Raw genomic sequence first — 19,691 nt, forward strand, 5'->3', positions numbered from 1 at the left:
GCAGCCGAAGGTGCAGAAATCTTCTTCTAAGTAGGTAGGTAAAATGATAAGTTAGATATACGTAAAATTGACGAAACCCAAAAGTGTGAATTTTATATTTCTTTCAATACCCTAAAAGTGTAAAATTTATTTGAGTTTTGTACCTTAATTTAGTGGGATAACAGTGAAAAATTAAATTGTATTACCGATACCATTTTATGTACCATCACCAATAATTATTGCACTATGTAATATTTGGTTTAAAATGTTTTTAAAAATTATTTGTGTTGCTCACGATTTGTCAAAAAGGACATTTTTTTAGCTTATTCGAGTTGCGTTTGGGTATTTTGTACTTGTAGGCTATACAGTTATTAGGTACTACACTAATACTGTATAGTACTTCTGACGATTGAAGAACATTTACGGCGTGTCCTATGTGAACATTTACCTAAACGATTATGAATACACCTATTAGTATGCGCCCTACTGAATAAAATACAATAATTGTATGCCCGACCTGCTGATCGTAAAATACGAAAAAACAAAATGATTATATGAACGAATAATTCAGCGCTGCATTCATCATGTCCCAAATGACAAATTTATTACACTATTACAGCCGTGGTACCACAAGTACAATGTTCGTTATTGTATATTAATGTGTATACAATATATCATATATATTGTATAAAACATAAGTACAGCTTCTTATTTTCACCTCCTGGAAAGAGTATAGAGTATAGACGCTGAATAAAAAAACCTTAAAAATATTATGAGATTGTGTCCAGTAAACTATAAGAAAATATTTACTATTTGTAATAATATTAATATTATCAAACAAACTACTAAAAACCAAGGCTGGGCAAGTTAACTAATTATTTTAACTCGTTAAGTTAAGTTAATACAGAAAAATGTAAGTTAAGTTTAAAGTTAAAAGTTAGTTTTCTTATTTATTTAACTCGTTAAAAGTTAAAAGTTAATTTGAAAAAAAAGTAACTTAACTTGGTAAAAAATAAGTTAATTTTCTTTTTTCATGTACAATAAATTATCATACATTGTTATCAAAGCTTCAAAGCTTAACAAATAACACTGTATAATGGAAGTCTAACTATTTTCAATAAACATATGTAATTGTATTAATTACAGTAGGTACTTAGTAAGTACTACTTACATACTTCAATCAATTATAAAATCTAACATTAAATTAGTAAGAGTATATTATCTCTGTATACAAGGAAATTAAGTAATATGTTTTTTTTTTCTCAAAATAATGATTACCCCTATTATGGTCCTATAACATTTTTGTTTTATAATAATATATTATACATACATATATACATATTTTCTGCGAATAAGCAGAATAAAATAAAATATTATTATCTAATAGTATTATTATTACTCGTAAATCGTTTCCCAAATTTTATATAGGTAGATACCTAGTTGTACTTATACACGTTATTCTAATATCTATTGAAATTTCAAATATAGAAATAATGCAAAACACTCACATTCATATCGTAAAGTATTTGGTTATTTCCACAATTATTATTTTTATATATATAATATCAATAAGTTATAAAAATCAAAATATAATTTTAAATATATGAAATTTATATTAGAACAAATTAATAAATTAACTCGTTAAGTTAGAAGTTGTTTAAAAAAAAAGAAACTCGTTAAATAACTTAGTTAAAAGTAACTTAACTTTTTAACTTTAACTTTTTAACTCGTTAATGCCCAGCCTTGCTAAAAACCTAACTGTAACAAAATACAGGTTGCTTCTTGTTAAAATAGTTCACTTTATCAGTAAAAATTATTTTTTGAAATATGTTAGTATCCTAAATTCCTAAGTGGCTTATGTATCTATTGGATGTCGTATGTGCAGTGTTATTTACAAAGTGTTAATAAATTAATTGGGGTGTTTTTCATTCAATTTAACATTTTTTTTTTACAATCTTCCTAATGGCCATTACACGTCATATTATCAGTTCTTGCGGTGGCATATGACTAATGTGAGACATCAACTTAAACCGTATTCGGCCAAAATATTATTAGATTAAATGCCTAACTAATATCGACGTACAGTATAATATGATATCCACTTACGTAGGATAAAATAAACCCGTTAATAATGCACTAAATTATAAAATTATCATCATTATTACACGTGCCACAACGTTTGGATGCAACAGCCAACGACTACCAACAATATACTGCAGCCATTGCAGCCGAATGCGCACGTTGCATTTTTCACCATAAATCTTCAGCCACTATAAGGAACCCTCCTCTCCAGCCACCGTAATATACGATAGTGTAGGTATACAACTATAAAATATAAATTTATAATTTTTATCAGAATATTCTAAAGCCATATATTTTATGTGTATGCGTGTGCTGGTCTGTACGTCATATTATTCTATAATTATTATTTGAAAACATCATAAATTCCAACGTATATATTTGGCATGTGTCATATACTCATATTATGTAGTGGCACTACAATTATATTCTCACGGTATGAATTTAAAGTCAGACCGTTCCAAAGTCGGTTTGACGGAGCGCTTACGCCGCTTTTTAATATAAAAATTATAATTATTATTATTATTTTTATATTGTTATTGCATTTGTCATATATATAGATACGGTAATATTATGCCTTATGCATATTACGACTGGATCGGTCTATAAATTATAACAAATCGCACGGAAATTGCGCCGCTTGAGTTAGATAATCACACGTTAGGTTCACCACACACACGTCCTTACGATTTATCACGAATATCCAAGACGTATAATATTATAAGTGCAGTGTGTTGTGGAATTCGAAAAAATTACATTGATTTATCTTGAGCAAAATGTGCACGGAAATGCATTATAATATATGCGTGTGTACCTATATTATTATGTGAAACTAAAACATAATAACATTACGGTTTAATACCTATAATCGAGAACTCCTCGAAACACGTGGAATATTTTTACCGTTTTTTTCAACACTATGTAATACCTATATAATCAAGGAGGCCTCAAATTTTACTTGCACGGATTCCTTTATATAGCATAAAAATATAATTAGTGCATATTAAATCGAATAAATCGATAATCTAAGAACGAAAATTCATACCAATTATTTTTTTCGAAAATATTTTTCTAAAAGTAAATAAAATAATTTTGTATTATAAAGACGGTATCAGTATCGATACGATATATAGTTCGACGTTATAAATCTATGCAAATTACTGATAGATGATCGCTATCTCACGATCGTCGTTTACGACGTTATTTGTCAATTCATATGATTGCGAATATTAAGAAATCAATCAATTCATATTTTGCAGTATCTATACACAGGAATGTAAATAATATTAAATATAGCATATATTATACCGTTAGCTACGAATGCTTCGATTTTAATATGTTATGACAAATTCGTTTTATTTTTTGTATCAAGTATAGTTTCAACATATATACAATATTTTAAAATAAGTATTACTTCCTTGATACACATTTTTTTTTTCATTTTCATATCATATACATTATAATTATATTATGACTTAACGATATAATACTGTAACTGTTCGTGATCAATAAAATTATCATTGATCATAGGTAATTTCAAAAAATGTTCAAATTTATAAAAATTCGTAATCATATTATGTACCACCATTAGCTATAGAAAACACTTCATAATCAGTGTAGGTACTAACAGTCTGCAGAATAGTCTGATACGTGCAAGTGCATGTGTCCTCAATCACGTCTGGCCACAACGAATATACGAATGTAAAGACCTCAAATGTATACACACCTCAAAGCTTCAGATATATGTCAACTTTTGTTTTTATAAATCTAATACAAACGTTATATATATATATATATATATATATATACAATAATGACAGTTAATAACATTAATTTATAGCATATTTAATAAATTAACAGTTTCCAACAATATTATTTAATATTACAATTTACAAGCGTATTGTTTGAGAAATAACGTACATAATTTGATTTTTCATAACAGGTCAATCTTCCCGCGTATTACCTATGAAAAATATTATAATTACATTTTACATTATTCTGTAGAATAATATTTTATAATTAATATAATTGTATATTATTTAAAACGTACCATCGCGCCGTGGTTGGGCTGATTACATTCTATTCTACAATCAGTACAATCTATATACTAGGTATAATATATAGTATATATATTTTTTTTAATCCAATAAATGTATCCATTTCAGTAAGTATAATAATATATTCTTAAAATTGTTAATACTGTAGTTTATAATATAATTTATATATACAAAGATCAATAAAATTAATCATATGATCGTATGGTTATTAAGTATACCTATTACAATTACTAGTATTTTTTCATACCTAATTAAATTTATATCTTTATTTTTTAACATTTACAAATTCAAGGAATTTAGTCACGTAGGTTCAGCCTATATATTGTATTTAAGTTTTTTTTTTTATTTTTATTATATTTTAAGTAATTTACAATCTATACAACACATTATTATGTACAACGAGCAAATTTATTTAAGTTATAAAAGGTATAATTTAGTGTAATATAGTGAACTTTTATCGTCGGTCAAACATAGTTTTTCCATTTTCCCGAGAAGTGTTCAACAGTGACTCGTCTCAATGAGAACATAAAAAAGGAAAGGGGATTGTTTGATTGAGTCTGGGACGCAATCGACGGTCATAATGTGGCTAAAATAATATATTACATTATATTATATAGGTCATCAGTTTTGCAGTCGAAATCATAATCTCTTATTTCCTTTTAATGTACATAACGTGCTATACTGCTAGTCAAAAATTGTTTTTTCTTTCGACCAGCCACTACGAGATGTCACAATAACGACAATATTATAATATTTTTTTAGTTATTTTTCAATCAACCGTCGTCGGCCAAACATTAGTCCGGGTGATTAGAACCTTAGGTATACTACAAGCATTCGGTACAAAACACGCGTCATGGCCATCTTGCATGTCAATAACAAACGCCACCGAATTTTCTGTATACATATCGACGTTTTCAAACAGTATATCGTCGTTGGCGTGATATTATCTATTATATTATATTGTTGCGCCAGAGGACGTCAAGTGATTACCACGTTCAGATTGAAATCGATGCGTATAATCGTCGCGAGCTGTTAGACGACAACAGCCATGTTCGCGCATATAATATAGTTCACTGCGGCGAGACACCGCTTTTCGATCTTGACTATCGTTGCGTTACCGTGGTTACCGGTGTTGCACGCGGCACCGCATTTCATATTTTTATTATTTTTATTATTGGTTATGAATCAACTACATAGGTTATTAGCTTTAACAAAAGTATTACATTTTTACATTTGTACCTACTATTCAATTTTTTTTTAGATATAAAATTATGTTTTGATAGTTAGAAAATGGACCAATTGCTTCGTACAGGTTGTCAGGGATGATGAAGTCTTTCCTAGCTTCATTGAAGTTTGGGCAGTGGACGATGATGTGTTTGATGGAGTAGTTTTCATTGCATGTTGGGCACAGAGGAGGATCTGTGTTTGCCATAAGGTGTCCATGTGTGCATTTTGTGTGGCCTATTCTAAGTTGATTAAAAATTACCTCATTTTTTCTATTTAGGTCAGTGTATTTCGACCAGAGTTCATCAGAGTGCTTAATTTATCTTAACTTATTTTCCGTGGTCGTGTGTCATTTGGACATTTTGGTGTTCCACAAATCAATGCAATATGTGTTTATATTTTTTTTTTATGTCAACAAGTGATGAAAAAGTAATTATTTATTATTCCATTGACGGGACTATTTAATGCATTTTTTGCTGCTTTGTCTGCCTCCTATATAATATCATATTATAATTTATTACGTCAAGATATTTATTTCGATTTTGTACGGTCATTTAGGCAGTCGCACTTTGTTTGAATGCGGTTTCAAGAACTTGCGAGCACTCACATTTGACTAAAGATGAGCACAAAATATATGACAATATTATTAATTATAATAACGATAAAAAAATATCACTACAGTTAATTGTATAATACGAGTACAGTATAATAATATTATTTAAATATTAAAAATAAATATCTAATAATTATTAAAGATAAAATATCAACGGAAATAAAAGTCATCTATATGGTTTATTTCTCAAAAATATATAAACTATTAATTTACGATGGTATATAATTTGATAGTAATATTTTAGAATCACACGTTACTTATAATATATGTTTTAATTTCTCGAGATTTACTATTACTGTGTAACGGGATTCACAGAATTTTTTTTGAGTTCATCACGAATGCAATAATATTTAGGGTAAATATCTATACCATATATGTAAATTTTATAATATAGGTAATGTTAATGAATTTATTATACAGCTACACAATTTAAGATGTTATATCTTATATATCTTAAATCGTGTACAGCAGTGTTGACGATATGAATTCAATACGTGGTAGGTTAACAATTTGTAAGACATTTCGCATACCAATTTACGAACATAAATGACAATGTATGTGAAAATTACTTTCTTCAACCTAACACGCACCGATCAACAATCTTTACTGTCTATCACGATTTAAGATATACAGGTTGCCCATCGACCTATACCGAAATGATTGAAGTATGAAGATGAGATTGACTCACAGCTGTGGAAAACGACGCTAGCGCTCTCTACTATCACAATTTAAATCTCGAACGACTCGAACTAATTATCAATTTATCACACTAAATATTTAATAATTTGAATTTATGGTATATGCCATATGGCCATATTGGTAGGGTAATAGGTATGGAATATTGGAATTATAGATTCTATTGCACGATCTAAGATACATACATATAAATATACTTTAAGTACTTACTACTACTACTTAGTCGCAATCGCAAACAAAACTTTGTTATTTTGTATAAATCAAGCAAATAAAAAATAGTGCCGAACTAAAAAAAATTGTCAAAATTAGTTAAATCATGATTAAGAAGGTAATAAGTAGCTAGTACATAAATGTAAAACGTGTATAAATTAATTAGTTCATAAATAAATATATTGGTTGTTTTATATAGCTTAATAATTATAATAAAATAATAAAATCTATATAACTTACATTATAATTTATAATTTATTATTACTGTTAACCTTTTACATCTTGAAAGCAGACTTCAATAAAATCTTAAATGTTTGGGAAATAATATAAAATTGTAAAATTAAATTAGTAAAAAGAATAATTCCTTTGTAATTATTATTTATTACACAAAACTGAAAATAGAAAATTTAAAATTCAGCAGGCAATGTGGCAACCGACAGCGATACGGTAGTTAACTTTTCTTTCACATGGAGCGCTTACTGTAATTTCCAGCACCACAAAGAACTCAATTTGGTTCTCTCCTTATCATATGCCGATGGACAACTTGTATATCTTAAATCGTGCTGTCTATACTGCAGTTATCACTTTAGATTTTATAATGTCTGAAAAGATTAGTATCCCGACCACATCATTTATATTTATTTTACTCGTAGATTTAAAATTTTCAATATTCAGTCGTTCTTTGTCGATATGAAAATTTAAAAACCTAAAATACTTAGAAAATTAGAAATATCTAGAAAAAATAATAAGTTTACGGAAACATAAAATAGAATTAAATTAAATGAAAATTAATTTACCAACAGACTGCGTATTTATTAATCTAAATAGAAACCAACATTTAAAACATTATTATATTATTTCTTACAATATTTTATATAGTATCAGGTCGATACAATTTTTATACTGCAGACAATAATATCATGTTTTTGCAAATAGTTCCGTAGGTACAACAAAAAAGTCGGTTTGACTGATGGTATATTTCGTTCAGACAAATCTTTTCTCGAATGGCGCATAATACGAAATCCAATTCCATCCACGTCTATAACAATATTGGCAATACGCGCAGTACCTATATATATGTATGCATTGTATAATGTATTATAAACGTATTATGTGTTCAAGTTCCGGTGCTCGAATCACAGACCACATTTTATTATTATATATTTTACGTCTGTACACGAAACATGAAATTATTGTATCGCGTATATATTATTATAAAGGAGCAGGCAAACACTGCCGATATATTATTATTATGTATATCCTCACACATATATACACGGCGAGTCCCAGATGTGTATAATATATATGTATGTGATATGTATATATGAGCAAATATACACCGTTGATGCTGCGACAAGTTTTGACTAGTGTGCGATAATAATTCCATTTTATAAGTTGACGGGAACCCTCTGCATCACTCGAGGAGTGTTATTGAAATATTTACCGGAGCTTTCCATCCCCTCGTCGCTTCATTCTTGCACACAAAACCACCTCCACGCACGCGTTCCAAATAATGATGACGTCGATTGGGTGGGCACGAGCACATTGTCGTGCACTCGCGCGGTGCATATTATAATAATATTATATTATATACGTATACACACGAACCTGTATACCGTCTATATGTTGTGTTCGAACGAAAAAATACACTTAGACGATGATGATGATAATAATAGTAATAATGGTATTTACATTCTTGTGAATTCGGAGAGTAAAATTTGTCACATTAAAATTCTTGTCGCATAAGGTTTGGAAACAAATTTTTTTAAATCGCAGTCCAATGAGCCCTGTAAAAAATATTCTTTTTTCTAAAAAAAAATGTTTTAAATCGAACCTTTTTACAACTCTAAACAACTGTGAACTAATTTTTAAGTTTTAATTAGGTAAATAGTGGACCATTTTTATTTTAATATCTTATAATCAGAAAAATACTATGCATTTAGTTTTGCGTGAAAACTTTTTATAAAAATATGTAGACGATGATGGCATAAAAAAATACGTATATGTAAGATGTATGTTCGATCAATCAATCTGGCTGAAAACTGTTGTCCGAAAGTCCAAACTGTCTTATTTATCACTTGAACAAAAAAATAAAAAAATAAAAAAATATTAAAATATGTAAACTGTAATTAATATATATTTAGGTTTATATGTATTAAGTTATATATTTTGAAAACCACATCGATGCCTTTGATATTATTTTTTCAATATCCCATGAAGACGGTGAAGAGAAATTAATTAATATTATTCTATAAATTATTATTATTATATTATTGACAGTTCTACGCTATAATGCCTATAATATATCATATCATATTATACAATATTATGGTTTCGTAGCTATTCGTTTTAATCAAAGTGTAATTATATACCTTGGAGGCCGAAGGCTGTAAGTTAAAGTTTGTAAATGAAGACTATATAAAAAAAAATAAATGTAATAAAAAATGAATTCGTTGACAATAATGTTCACCGGTGACGTTAACGCATGACATATAATACCGGATTTTTGAATTACTGCAATATGTTATGACCCTTTGAGTTTATATAGGTATAATATGATGACGATGATTTCGTCGATATAGATCAATCTCCCTATAGTCTTTGCGATATGGATAATTTATCGTTTACCAAGCCACGTAGTTTGTATAATATACTTATATTATATAACAGTGATGGCGAATCTTTGGCACGCTTGCCAAAATCATGGCAAGTTTCCCAAATTTTAACGGTACATAGAAATATTTTTATCTCAGTGTTTAATCACAAAATTATTTATTGTTTAAAAAAAATAAAGTCTTCAATTAAAAAAGTAAGGTACTCACAAACACAGCTTTAAAAAAAAAAAATGGCTCATTTAAAATTAACTTCAAATTTGCATAAACACGCATAGATATAATTTCCACAGTGAATTATTTCAAATTCAAACATTTATGAATAATATATTATTATTAAATGAATATAAAAATGCTCTTTGTTTCATCAAAACATTTAAAACATTAATACGAACGAAATACACAATAAATGATATCAAAATAAATTCAGGGAATTTTTTTAAAATTCCACATAACCTTGAGAAAAATTTTTATAGGTAACTATGAAGCACGGACACTGGCACGAGCATTTTTTTCAAACATTGATAACCAAATGTTGGCACGTGGTAGGTATAACATGACCCGAAAAAGTGGCACCACCTCGGCTAAATATAATATATCTATCATGGAACCCCACACGAGAATGCTCAGTAATGCAAATTATTTTGTTGAAATATATTAATAAAAAAAATTAAAGAATATTTAAGCCTGCAGCTAACAGGTGACACTATATACCTTATACGAGTGTTACCGATTTGCGCCAAAAAAAATTAATTCGTTTTGGGTACAGTCCATTTGCGCCAAAATGTTATTAATTATACTCATAATATATTAATATTTTAATATATTCATTGTCTTTTGAAATTACTAATTTTTACACAATTAATACAAATAAAAATAAAATTTCATATTTTAAATTACAATAAAATTGATGTTTTTTTATTAAGCCATAGGCAATCTGAACAAATTGGTTATCCGTACGACCCCTTTCCCCAATCTCGTTCGGATTATCGAGACCCTACTATACGCTTATATAATACGGGTATAAAATACTTAAACACTAAATGTATTACTAAATGTACATTCACACCAAACACTAATAAGTATATTAATGATGTACATAACATTTTATGAAGTATAACTTTTTTGGAAGTTTGCATAATTGCCGTATAACGTCCAACGATATGTTATGTATTATATATGCACTATATACTATATACACGTAACACGACATATACTGTACTGTTCCTAAACATTAAGTTAGGTTAACGTAGGTGTTTCATTTGTGCGAATTTAAAAATAATTTATACCGTAATTAGAGTGAGTTTTTATTTGGGTGAATAAAACATGTGAGAACGAATGTTTTTTTTTTTTTTTTTTTATTAATAATAAGTGTAAAATATAACATTGTGGCGTTAGTTATGCACTGCACGCAACCATTCTGAGTACTATGTATATTATTATAACAAGCGCGTATGCCGAAAAACACTAATAATATTAGTATTTTCGTATTATTTCTAATTTTAAAATAGTTAATCACAAAAATAATATATTTTATCTAAATTTATAATAAAACTGGTTTCCTAAAACTGTGCATTCGTTATCGTTTGAATAGAACCTCTGCAACGGTGATTAGTTATTGTTATCACTGTCTAGCTTATCATACTGCCATGCTTGGTATATATAGATTATTATGTATTGTATATATGTTAAGTTAAATATTGTAAGAATAACCTGTATGAATTATCTTAATGTAATCAAATTAAGAACAAATGATGAATAAATGGCGTGTTAAATAATATATTCATTATAAAGTATAAAAATCACAATATAATATTATCAGTGCAAACATTATTTGTTAATATAGGATTTATCCTATTTCAATAGAATCCTTATGGATCTCGGATATTTGATCATATTGATCAGATTGCCATGCACGTACGTTTCGTCAAACTGGAGCTTGTAGAAAACGATTTTTCACACACGTCGCTCTCGTACGGTTTTTCACCAGTGTGTATGCGTCGATGTTCTGTCAAAGAGCCACTGTGGTTGAATGATTTGTCGCAGACATCGCAAGCGTACGGTTTTTCACCAGTGTGTATGCGTCGATGTTCTGTCAATTGTCCACTATGGTTGAACGATTTGCCACACACATCGCAAGCGTACGGTTTTTCACCAGTGTGTATATGCGTTGATGTTCTGTCAATTTTCCATTTTGGTAGAAAGATTTGCCACACACATCGCAAGCGTACGGTTTTTCATCAGTGTGTATGCGTCGATGTTCTGTCAATTGTCCACTTTGGTAGAAAGATTTGTCGCAGACATTGCATAGGTAATTTTTCTTCTGCATTTTTTTGTCGGAGTGACGGCAGGCAGCTTCTATTTGTAAATAACTTATTAATATTTATTTATGTTTTTCTTAAACTATTTGGTAACTATATAACTTCTCTGCTTATAATTAGACTTTATTGACATCACCAGATTTTCAAGCCAGCATTTGATACAGTATTTTTTTTACATTAAATAAAGTATAATATTACGCTTTTACGTATTATTAGTAATTTATATTAAATTTATAATCACGATTCACAAAAAAATCAGGTTTCTAATTTTGTTTTGATACTTAATATTTAATTATATTATACTTTATATTTTATAAATCAACCGTGAAAGCTGCTATAATGTAACGTCTTATCTTGTACTGATGTATAATAATATCCCCCCCACCATAAAAAAAAAAAAAAAAAAAAAAACAAAAAAAAAATCCTAGGTCCACTTCTGAACCCTAGCTATTATATGTTATAATGCTATACCCACCATATTGTTAACAATTACTATAAATTCCATTCTGTTCCTATGTTTTTATGTATTGATTAGTACCTATGCTGTGTCCATTGGCAACTCACATTGTCAGCAGCTCGCTTTTAATTAGTATTAATAAAAGTTGTTTCTCTCTAGTAGTTAATGACGTTCATAACTTAAATTATAACTTTATAATAAATTGTATATACCTTCTATGAATGACCGAGTGAGTCGAGTACATAATAAATCTGATTTGATTAATTTGGAATTTATTTTATAGGTACCTATACATTTTCAGATGTTATGAAATTTATTTTGCTTTAACGAATTTGTAGATTTACATTACGAAAAATAATAATAAACCTACAGTTTGGAAAAAAAATACTGATGGTTATCATGTCATAAAATATGCATCAGGATGAACCCATGATGCAACTACGCTAGAAGAACCTAGCTTTTTTAAGCATGTAATATGATGTGCAAAATAATGTTCCAGTTGTATAAAAATAACGTTCCCACAAAAACATTGAAACTTTTCTATGAACTTACGTACAAGTACGTAAGTTATACCATGTTACTTGTAACATATTATAAAACGTCGTGTAACTGTTATCAGTAGGGCCCGGATTTAAATGCACTTAAAACCATACAAATATGCTCTAAAAAATTGCCCAAAATGTCCTTAAAAATGCATTTTACCACAAAAAAGGCGGGTAAGTCGTGGATGTCGCTCTGCTGTACAGTAGGTTACTGTAATGGATGGAATTAAATTTGAATCCAATGATATTATATCATTGTATACGAAAAACGATTTTGAGCGAAGACGGTTTATCTGTCTAGGATATATTATAGATTATTAAAAATTATCAAATCTTAGATTTGAAAAGAAAATTTTCCATGAATTTATATCTTAAAATAATCTGTGAATTTTCGTGATTTTTACGTATTTTGTCAAAATTCAAAATTTGAATGCTTATAAAAAAATATTGTGACTATGAATTTCTTTTATTTTTAAACTGCTATTGTAACAATATGTTAACAGCCTTGTATTAAATTGTCAAGCTTTTCTGCCTAACAAATAAATTTTTATCGATATTAATTTTTAAAAAACTAATAATGATCGAAAATTTCAAATGCCTATGAATAGTTCAACATAAGTCGAAAATTTTTGAAAATTGCATGGTGGATAGAATATACTTATATAAACATTCGATGAGAATTTCATTTATCTATGGTCATTCGTTTTAAAGTTACATCAAAAACCAAAATCGATTTTGTCGAAAAATGAGTGTGCGTAAAATTTCCCGTTTTTCCCTTAATTTTTAGTTTGTTTTTCTCGATAATTTAGAAAAGTATTAAGAATTTTTAATTCCAAAGTACCAACTAGATTCACTTTCTGATCGAACGAGGTATTGAAGTTAAAAATCGAAACATTTTTACTGCCCCAAAACGGCAAAACGTGATGACAGACACAAAAAAAAAAAAAACACATCATGGTAAAATCAATACATTCATCGCTCCGCTCAGAATCTAAAATTACCTTAAAAATTCCGTTTATATTTATTTTTTATATAATTTTTTATTTTAATTTGGAATTTATTATTAAAATATATCTATTACTTTATTGAAAAAAAATTAACTTGATGCTGCTATGTATTAACACGCATATGTTTTGGGGCAATATTATTCATTCTAAACATAGATAATAAAATATATTATATTAATAAATACACTAAATTTGTATAGTATATTGAACGAATATGCATTAAAAACCATAAAAATGACCCAATATAATGCTCTTAAAATATAAAAACGCTGACATATGCAAAAAAATGTAAAATAAAATGTTAGCTTTGAAACACACTCGTTAGTTCGTTACATGAAACGAATTTTATACTTGGAAAGCATTGTCTATGATCAATCAAAAAAAGATGCACTTTGCATTGAAATCCGGGCCCTATAGTTATCAGATATATATTATTATGTGTATAGATTTTTAGGAACACTACAGCAATGTTTTTCTGAAAACAATTTTCTAGGGTGTTTTAAAGTACTATCAAAAAATAGTTTGAAATAATAGTATTATGTTCTCGCAATGTTTCTTTATGACTTAAAATGTTCATCTGGTTAAACCTCCCTTCCCTATGAAATATATTCATAAATAATAATTATAATCTATACAAAAATATATTCTATTATAGTTTACAAAATTGGAAATACTTAATGCTCCTTCATATTTCAAAAAATTTTGTAAATACATTATTGTTACCTAGGTACTTAAGAATATATCGACATTATGTTATAATACAATTTAAAATATTAAAAATATTAATTTTGAAACTAAAATTAATCATTTTGTTCGATGTTTTGAATTTAGTATCTATTTTCTAAACAATTTTAAATTAAAAAATATAAATTATAATACTATCCACTGTACCTGTACGTTTCCTGCTATAATACGATAAAATCCTAAGCAAGGTCCAAATAATATCCTATACTATCAATATTATGTAAAATAATAATAAATCATAGGTTAGTTACTGTCGTTGATGTCAATAATAGGTACCCGCATGCACTATATTATGACAATCATGTCAATACTTATATCATCTCAGATTTATATCGGTGCCGAACAAACGTAAAGATCACTTATTTTTCATAATTTCAAGTGAATTATAAAATCAAAGTGTTTACTCCCGTTAGTTAATCTGTTATGCCGGTCGTTCCAGTCGATATATTTAAAAGTATTATAAATACATTTTATAATATTACGTTAGTACATTTAACGATGATCGTTCCGAATTTGACGTGATGAAAGTATTATTATAAGTTAAAACTAAACATAATGTGTCCCCATAGCTTTAAGATCAATACTCTATGACTACTATTTTGTATTTTGTATTTACTGCAGGCTAAATAACCTCAGGAGTTGAAGCCTTATTTAAATAAAAAAAAATAATAATAATAATAATAAAGTTATCACCTGCACGACTTCTTCAGACTCGACCGCGGCCCCCAATCCAAAAACTGTCTCGTGTAGGTGTAGCACACTATCGATATGCTATGCACTGAGAATTATATAAATATTTCAATTTAATTAGACATTGAGACACAGAAATAACCGAATACAATGCAGCATGACCAGCATGTACGTTATAGGATATTTACGAAACAACCCGCCGCCACAACGATAAGTTGTTAACGTGTTTTTCAACGTTCAATCGTTAGAACCTGGCACGTATTGGGCATACCTACCAACTACCAAGTCATAATATTATTAATAATGCGACACATTATTATTATTATAGGCATGCAGTAGCAGCCGGCAGTGCGCATGACGGTGTATATTATTATAGTGATCTATAAAAAGACTGAACTTCTTTAGATAAAATAAAAAACCCGATTTTTCTTAAATCTTTCGTGTGTGAGCTGAACGTTATTGTATGCGTTTGATTTTTTTTCATCCTAATCCTATTCCTACCTTCCTGGACAGCTGAATGTGTATATATATACATTATAATATCGTTGTTTTTACACCGTTCGTAATTATTTTTACTCCTGAGTATAATATTGTTTTTTAAGAGCATCTGGTATATTATATTATATAATAATAATAAGTCTTTTAAAGCCCACCCATCACGAGGACGGTGATAACACGATTATAATAATGATTATTGTGTATTATTTTTACAATTTAATCATTATTATTGTTATGAGAAAAACATTTTTTCCTTTAGATCATCCTGGTCCTTGTATGTTTCGAATAATATCTATATTGGTTTAAAATTAAAATTAAATTTAAAAAAGAATATTTTTATCTGAACAGAGAAAGATTTTATTATTGTAGGCCACACAATCGATAAATATTTGTTGCAGGCGATCGACGGATTGTATTGGATGAATTTATATCGACAGTTCGTCAGGTTCAGCTAAACAAATATTACGTATTATATCGAGTGCGATTTGGTTGGGAAGAATTAGCCACGAATTTTGACAACAATCAAACCAGACGTTTCATAACTGATACTGCATCTAAGGTGATAATATATAGGTGGCATTGAAATTGTACTTATTAAATTGTAAGCCATGCCATCTGTTGTCACGAAACTGCATGCACCTAAGTTAAATCTCCCCTACCAGGACGTGTACAGAAGGGATGATTCCCCCATGACTTTTTTGTTTTATTTTTTTCGCTGGAAATTATCAATACGTAAAACTACTTTTTGCAGTACATAGGTAATAGATATTGGGTTTTTTTCCACAGATTTTAACACCTTCTCCCCATACAAAATGTACATATTATACACCACTGCTTCCGTGAATACTTACCAGCAGATAGACTGCCACTGTTGTTGAATATTTAATTAGAATTTAGATGTTAAACTGGTGTAAAATTTATTTTAAAATCGCACCCGATCCATTCGATTCGTAACACTCATACATTTTCACGCGTATACGGGGAAATTCACCAAGCATGGCATTGCTCACCCCATTATTTAATTTATTAATTAATATATTCAATTTATTTTTAATTTTAATATAAATATCGATTTTTGGAACCTACTAAAAATATTTTATTTTAAAATTTTTGAGATTTTTTTACTAACTACTTAAGAAATGGCGATACACATTTCTGTTTTTCAAATGAGAGCTTCCTCTTTGTTTTACTGTAAATTATTATTCAGTGGATCGTTTTTTTTTTTTTTTTAAATGTTTGATCTTTGATGTATTTAATTCAAAATTGTGAGTGGTTTCTCGGTTATTAAAATATTGATAATTAGGATAATAATCCTAGAAAAAAGTTTTACAACATTATAAAATATAATATGGTATACCTATATTGGATCTAGTAATTATTATATTTAGACTATATATTGTATGATTTATGATTTTTAAATATCAATGGATTAATATTTATTACTAGGTAACATTTTAAAATTCCCATGGGGGGTTATATATACTACGCATAGTCCCAATATCTACAAAACCTATTGGTTATTAATTATTATGATATCGACCTATTATCTTTAATAGGTATACGAAATTAAATAACTCAAAACTATTCGTTCAAACTTTAATTGTAATACGTTTAAGTTTTCAGAAAAAATTCCTGCGTTTCATTTGAAAAATAAAATTTTGTATCTGTACTGAAACTTCTTGGAGAGTACTAAAAATCTAATAAATGTGAAAATATAATGTTTGTATATGTAGAGGTATTAATTCAGAATTTGAATAAATTCATTATTAAATGAAAAATGGGGGTGATCGTAATTGATGAATCACCTTGTATCATTATTCATTGTGATGACGTGTACGCTCTGAAAATGATCAAATGTAAAATAAAATAATATAATATAAGAGTGCGCGTGATAACTCTTTTGCACAGCGACGACGATTCGTGTGGTGCACATTTTTTTGACATGTATAGGGAATTCGGAATGGATTATTATTATTTTTATCATTATTATTATTATTATTATTGCGCGAGACGCCCACGGTCCACCATAAGCCATAACTAACCATAACTAAATATTATATTATATACCTTTATTGTATTAAGTGTGTTCGAACGATATGTTGAATATTCCGCCGCTGCAGCTTCAGTGTCTTCTCCCGGCACCACTGGAGCGGAATGATATACAGTGCAAAATGACAATCACGCAAATGATTGTTTATTTTTTTTTCGTCCCCACAATAAGGCGAGAAAAAAAAATCGTGTAGACAAATATTAATAATGCGACATATATTATACGCATATATTTCTTTCTCACTTTATTTCTTACTTGCGTCGTATAATTTTAGATTCTGAGCGGAGCGATGTATATTATGTTGATAAAATTAAAGATATTAAAGTAAAAATTTTAAGTAGATTTTTAGAATAAAAAAAAAATGCCTTGATTTTCAACTCCAGCGTCTTTTCTGATGATTAAGTGTATCTAGTTGGTACTTTTTATAGGCCAAAATTTAAAATTCACAACAGTTTTCCCCTACAAAAAAAGGTGCAGAGCAAGTGGTTACCGCTCTGCTGTTCTGTAGAAGTTCAAAAGGGGTTGCTGTAACGGATGTTAAATTTGAATTCAAAACTAATATAAAATCATTGTATGCGAAAAACGATTACTGAATGGCTCAAGTAGCTATGATAAGGAATTTAAAACAGTTTTCAGAAGTCTTTGACGTATTCGTCATTGATGTGTGAGCACATTCAGCGCGTGCGTAGATAGTTCGGTACACATATACAATCTCACACTCACACTAGGTACTCATCATTATAAACGACTATCACAATTGATGTAATAATGAGCGACACGATAACATTATTGCATATTGTCTAAATATTGACCCTTATTAAGACACACGAGCAGGCCACTAAATTTAGAATGATGTAAGCTTACAATAATCTTTATGTAATACAAATAGAAGTTGTACACCAACACAGTTCAAGCAAGGCTATGAATTTACAAAATAATTAAAAATCGTTTGCATATGTTTTTTAGCCAATATAGCCATAGAAAAGACTTTACGTTTGATGACTTCGTTGTAAAATATATAAATATCAATATAAGATATATATGTATGTATGCATATACAAGGTGATTCACCAAGCATGCTCGCCTTCTTTTCTTTAATAACAAAGTTATTCAAAATCTGATTTTTGGAATTATTATATATACTCAAAGACCACATTTTAAAATTATTGAGATTTCTTGTACCATTAAGGAGTGTCTTGTGGCGATACAAACTTTTGTTTTTCAAATGAAAACTCCAATTGTTTACTATAAGTTATCTAGCGAATATTTTTTTTTCGAGAATTTTGATGTATTGAAATCAAAATTCTAATGAGTAGTTTTTGAGTTATTTAACTTTGTTTTCTAAGGATAAACTAGGTTAATGGTTTAGGTTTATAAGATATGTGCAGGTCTATGGTGGATTTGAAAATATTAGTCATTAATATTAATCTATCAAAAAAAAAAAAAATTGTATAAAGACCTAAATATCATAAATAATAGTTCCAATAGTTCATGTATTTTATACTTTTTTAAAACGATTTTTAAGGACTATTATCCTTAGTACCAAAATTTTAATTACTAGGAAAATACTCGTTTGAATTTTGATTTCTATGCATCAAATTTTTCAAAAAAATTTAATAAAACTAAATAATTTACTGTAAAAAGGGAGGTTTTTATTTGAAAAACAAAAGTTTGTATCACCACAAGACACTCCTTATGTGGTACAAAAAATCTCAATAATTTTAAAATAAGGTTTTTGATTATATTTAAAGATTCCAAAAATCAAATTTTGAATTACTTCATTATTAATGAAAAAAGGAGGTGAGAATGCTTGGCCAATCACCCTGTAAATATGTATATAGAAATGCGCATATAATTATTGCGGCGTTAGTATAGTTTATATCAATTTCATAAAACGAATATAAATCAGCTA

The 19,691-nt window shown here is 28.4% G+C and overlaps 1 protein-coding gene across 1 annotated transcript in view; it reads right to left on the reverse strand.

The window, feature by feature from the left end:
- LOC107164468 (Zinc-finger protein interacting with CP190) overlaps positions 1-15,497 on the reverse strand; it is a 79,194-nt gene extending 63,697 nt beyond the window's left edge. Inside the window, 3 exon segments of the mRNA XM_089227075.1 lie at positions 11,476-11,635; positions 11,638-11,828; positions 15,235-15,497. Of these exon segments, the coding sequence (XP_089083201.1) occupies positions 11,476-11,635; positions 11,638-11,799 (322 nt within the window). The 5' untranslated portion in view covers positions 11,800-11,828; positions 15,235-15,497.
- Positions 15,498-19,691: the final 4,194 nt, after the last annotated feature.

This window comes from Diuraphis noxia, unplaced genomic scaffold (genome assembly GCF_037042655.1).
Source record: "Diuraphis noxia isolate RWA-SAM2 unplaced genomic scaffold, SU_Dnox_SAM2 contig0004, whole genome shotgun sequence".
NCBI classification, from domain to species: domain Eukaryota; kingdom Metazoa; phylum Arthropoda; class Insecta; order Hemiptera; family Aphididae; genus Diuraphis; species Diuraphis noxia.